Genomic DNA, 4,817 nt, shown 5'->3' on the forward strand with positions numbered 1-4,817 from the left:
TCTGGAAGGTAAAGTTAAGGTTTCTTCAAAACTAATTCATTCTGGGTACTGGTCAGATCACAAAGTCTTTCTGTATTTCTTGTCTAGGGCTCCTTCTTCTATCACCCCAAACTCTTCCTTTCATCCTCATACCTGCTTCTCATTTGGGTCCTTCAGCCTCATCCTTATAAACACACTTTGAGTTTCTCGCCTAGACAGCCCAGCTTTACTCCCATCTCAAGACCTTCAACTTGCTCATATCAGAAGAGTTCCTTTTGCCATGGAAGTTAGTACATTGTAGGGCTTGAAGTTAGGGCACAGATATCTTTGTGGGAAACATTATTGTGCCTATCATATTAGCAACAATTACATTTTAAAAGAAAAATAATAAAAAATTTTAATGGATTATTAAAAGCAATTATTGCATGTGCTTTCCTGGGGAAGGTAAACAAAATCACCCTACATAGAGCACTAATGAGAGGGCAGAGAAATGATTCCATCCAAACATAGCTTGGAGAACCAATGAGTCCCTGAGCTTACTTAAAAGAGTAGGAGTGACTTAGAGACAGCTGGACCCAATTGGTCATAACTCATGAAAGCGGCTTCTCTGAAACTTCCTGCTCAACTTGTAGGCAGTTCCACTGAAGTCGCCTCATCCCCAGAACTGCTCGTTACTTACATAACTTCAGAAAGGGACCTCTTGTGTTCTGATATTTTCTTAGCTTTCCTCCTCTAGCAGAGAAGTTTCAATTCTGAGAAAATGGCTCCAAAACAGCACCTTATCTTGTTTCCAGTTAATTTGTAGATTTTTTTTAACGTCAGAAACAAGCTTTATTTACACAGGGATAACAAAGATATCAGTAACTCAAATACTGAATAATTCAGCTTTGGGTTGGCTACAAGTTCCTGCCTCCACAACCCTGTTAATGGCAGCTTAGAACTACACTTGGTACTTCCCATCAGGTCTCGGTATTCTGGAAGTCAGTCTCTCACAAAGAAGACGTTATATCCAAGTTCTGTCAGAGCGCCAGCCAGCAAGGCCCACAGCGGGATGAAGACATAGGAGAGGTTCATGGTAGTGAACTGTTCCAGCCTCGCGCACAGTGCCAGGCAGAAGGCCAGCTTGAGTAACATGGCGACGAGGTACCAGGCTTTCTTTTTGATATTGTGTGACCCATGCCGGGGGTCAAAGCCAGACTTACACCGTCCAGCCATTTTCACGATCAGCATGACGAGAAGGATAGTGTCAAATATCCAGACTGGAATAAAAATGAGGAACCAGTTCCAAGGGGCCTTCTCATCCAGTTTTAACACCAACATGATCAGGAAGAGTAACGTGAAAAGCCAGGTGAGGAGTACTCTCTGAGCCAAGGACATTCTCATTTACACAGTTTCAAGAGGATGTTTCAGGGCTGAGGTAAGGGAGATACACCCTGGCAGAGCGGCCGGCGGGCGAGCCGAGAGGACGGCGAAGGTCGGGAAGTCCGCCAGTTTGGGTCCTCGTCCTCTTCCACCCTGGTGCTCCCCATGAAAGCCCCAGCCGCTCACATAATTAGGAGAAGGTAGAGTTCCGCCTCCAATTTGTAGATTTTGAGGGCTAGCTTTTCTGGATATAAGATTGCATTTTTCTTTATATGGGTGTAATGATTGTACCACTAAGTAGCTGGTATGAGAACCTACCTACCTACACAGGAATCTCTGTAGAAAGTTATATTTGGAAATTAGTTTTTTCAAATCTTCCAAAAAGGAGCTTTAGTAAAAGAGCAGCTTTGAATCTGTCGCAAAAGGAGAATGGGAATTATAAAATTCAGAGAGTGCCTAAGTCCATGCATTTAATGTTGGATGACTGGGGGGGGGGGGGAAGCCAAGAGGGTTAGAGAAGAAAGGGGGAAATTGTGGTTTCTTGATTAATAATTAAGCAATTTTAGATCCTAATTGGAAAAGTGCATGGCAGGAAAGTTTGTGCTCCCTCTTCCTGGAGTTTTGTTTTGTTTTTGTTCTAACCACAAAAAAAGAAAACTGAAGTATAAGACATCTTTTGAATGAAGCTGGAGACCAAAAATGAAGAACCCCTTGGAGAAATCACAGCGAATCAAACCTTTCCAGACCTTTGGTTGCCTTTGTTTCGCTTTCCTTTGATGACTTGGGCAGTGTATCACTTACATCCTGGGAAGACCCTGATAAGGAACAAACAATTCTTGGAGCACAGCAAAGTTGTCTTTTCTGACAGTTCAAGCTGCTCCTGAGAGAATCTCATAAAAGTCAAAGTGTCTTTGTAAAAGGTTCACAAGTTCTTGCACTAGAAAAGCCTTGTTATCTAGTCTAGATAAGGTCTTCATTTCCAGCTTGCTTTAAATAAGAATAATCCGGTGCGTGTGCACATTCATCTCCCCAAATGACATTAATTCATAACACTGCTTTTCTTAAAAGCTATAGTTTATTCTCAAATATAGCCAAACATAAAATACAGGTAATTTGATTTGAAGTAACTACCAATATTGAATAAAATACTATCATAATTATAGTTCCTTCATATTAGGGAAAAGTGATAGGGAGTCAGGCAGACGGAAGCTGTGATCTACTGGTTCCTAAAACTTACTGGGTCACTCCTCACACTTGGAAACATGCACAACACTGGTTCACTTACAGACACGTAAGCATCATTTTAAAATATAGATTCTGATGTGTGAGGTCTGGAGATTCCGTTTCTTCACAGATCCCGTGTTTCTTATGTACTACTAAGTGGTGTCATTGCTGCAGTTCTCTGCTTTGAACTGTGTGTTGGCATGAACCCTGTAAAATTCCAGATACCAAGGTCCACATCAGACCCTCTCACAGATCTATAAGTTTAAAAGCTACCCCAGACACATCTGTTTATTTATAGACTCATACTGATGCAGGGAACTACTTTTACATCATAAATGTCTGATCTGGACATGCAGTTATAAAAGTTAAAACTGATTTTTTTATTTTATCATATATCATTTGTTATTATCCTTCATCTTTTGCTTTGATTCACATCCTTGATGTGTACGTCATACCCCCTGTGAAAATGTTACACAAAGTATGAAATATCTGTGTTTGAGGAACTCTACAAGCATACAGGAACAAACTTTGTAAACAGTTTCAGGAATTTGCATTGCTTTTAAATCACCGATGGTCGAGTTACAACTCCCTAAGAAACCGTGTTTCAGTGACAGATAACATGCTACCAAAGGTCTCCATTCTGCCTTGGTACTATTTTCACTCTGAGCCACCACCTACAGTCCCCATGGCTGTACAGTCCTACAAGGCGCCACACGCCCGGTGCTGTCCGTGGTGCTGGCCCCAGACTGGCTTCAAATGCCTTCACCTGCTTTTAGTTGTCATCCTTTCTAATTCTTTCCAGGGTTAAGCTTTGTAAACGAAAAAAGGAACAAAACCACCATCTGTAATTGCAATTTTTTTTCTGAGGCCAAGCTTCTGATTTCCGAGCTCTTTTGCCAGTCTTCCAACGTTAAGACCCTTCCTTCAGTCCAAGATTTTAATTTAGTAGAAACTTCAGTCAATGACATGTTTTACTTCACATTCCACGAACACTTTTTAATGTATGCAAACATTCTTTTTAACAATTTTCCTTGAAGCCTCACCAGTCATATGCGCTCACTGATGAAAGCTACTTTTATTTTTATCCTGTAAAGTTGCTTAAATGCCAGGGCTAAAGAGTGGCTCAGTAGTTAAGAGCAGGCACTGGCTTCCAGCACCCATGCTGTGCAGCTTAAAACTGCTTATAACTTCAGCTTAACTGAAATTCAAAGGCCATGGCCTCAAAGGGCTTCTGCACACATGCACACACAATATAATAATAATAATAATTTAATGTTATTAAGTTGAAATGCCAGTATTTTTTCATAGAACACTATTTTAACTTAAAGAATATACAAGGAAATGTAAAAGGCTTCACATTAAAATGAAGAAACAGTTATCTTTGGACTGCTATTGAAAATATTCACAGATGCACAGATGCACATATAACCTTTGGAGTTATATGAAGGCTCAGATTCATCAGATTTTCCTGTAAGTGTCTCAGAGAGTTGTGCTTTATAAAACAGGGTGCTCTGTTGTTCAGCCCACAGTGATTCAAGGGAATATTAATAGAAAATTGTAATCCATAACATCATACACTGAAGATTTTTTATGTAATTTCTCCTCATATAAATTCTCCTCAAAATGCTAACTACAGAGGGATGATAGCTATGTTAATTAACCAGAATTTAAAAATCCCCTCACAACATGTATCAAAACATGAATTTATTCACTTTACATGTATGTAGTATTTGTATGTTAAAATTAAGTTGTTCCAACACTAAAATTGAAACTTAAGTACGTAGTTGATTGCAGAGGTGGAAGTAAGAAGCATCTGCTTCCTTTATGTTTAAACTCTTTTCCTTTCTGCAATAGGAAATGATATGTGGAGTTCCATCCAGATGAATGGTACTCGCACTCTGTCCCCTGAGCATCACCTGGATACTAGTAGGTGCCGGGTTTTTTGTTTTGTATGCTGCACAAGAGATTTTTCAGGTCATGGGATAATACATTTGTTTAAATATCTTCATGAGTAGCTTTGGTGGGAGGAATCCAGAATGAGTCCCTACCAAATCATGCGGAAAGATTGGTAATAGGTTTGACCTCTAAGGACAATTTTTTTTAGAGCAACAGAGAATAGACCAAGAAAAAAATGATACAAGATCAAACCTACAGAGACAGAATTGGTCTCATCAAAGCACAAATTATCCAAGACATAAATGAATAAAGCAGATACTTAAAGAAAGACAGTGACCATTACAAGGGCTAGGTCA

At 39.7% G+C, this 4,817-nt stretch overlaps 1 protein-coding gene across 1 annotated transcript; it reads right to left on the reverse strand.

Moving 5' to 3' along the window:
* Positions 1-793: 793 nt before the first annotated feature.
* LOC126511790 (transmembrane protein 60) lies at positions 794-1,550 on the reverse strand. The gene has a single exon (XM_050159178.1). It carries the CDS (start codon positions 1,360-1,362, stop codon positions 961-963), a length of 402 nt encoding a protein of 133 aa, XP_050015135.1. The 5' UTR covers positions 1,363-1,550; the 3' UTR covers positions 794-960.
* Positions 1,551-4,817: the final 3,267 nt, after the last annotated feature.

This window comes from Alexandromys fortis, unplaced genomic scaffold (genome assembly GCF_014885135.2).
Source record: "Alexandromys fortis isolate MF-2015 unplaced genomic scaffold, M_Fortis_MF-2015_v1.1 scaffold_10, whole genome shotgun sequence".
NCBI lineage: Eukaryota > Metazoa > Chordata > Mammalia > Rodentia > Cricetidae > Alexandromys > Alexandromys fortis.

Bases quoted from the DNA above. Each gene is read 5' to 3' on its own strand.
- LOC126511790 (XM_050159178.1), bottom strand. From the start codon at position 1,362: ATGAGAATGTCCTTGGCTCAGAGAGTACTCCTCACCTGGCTTTTCACG.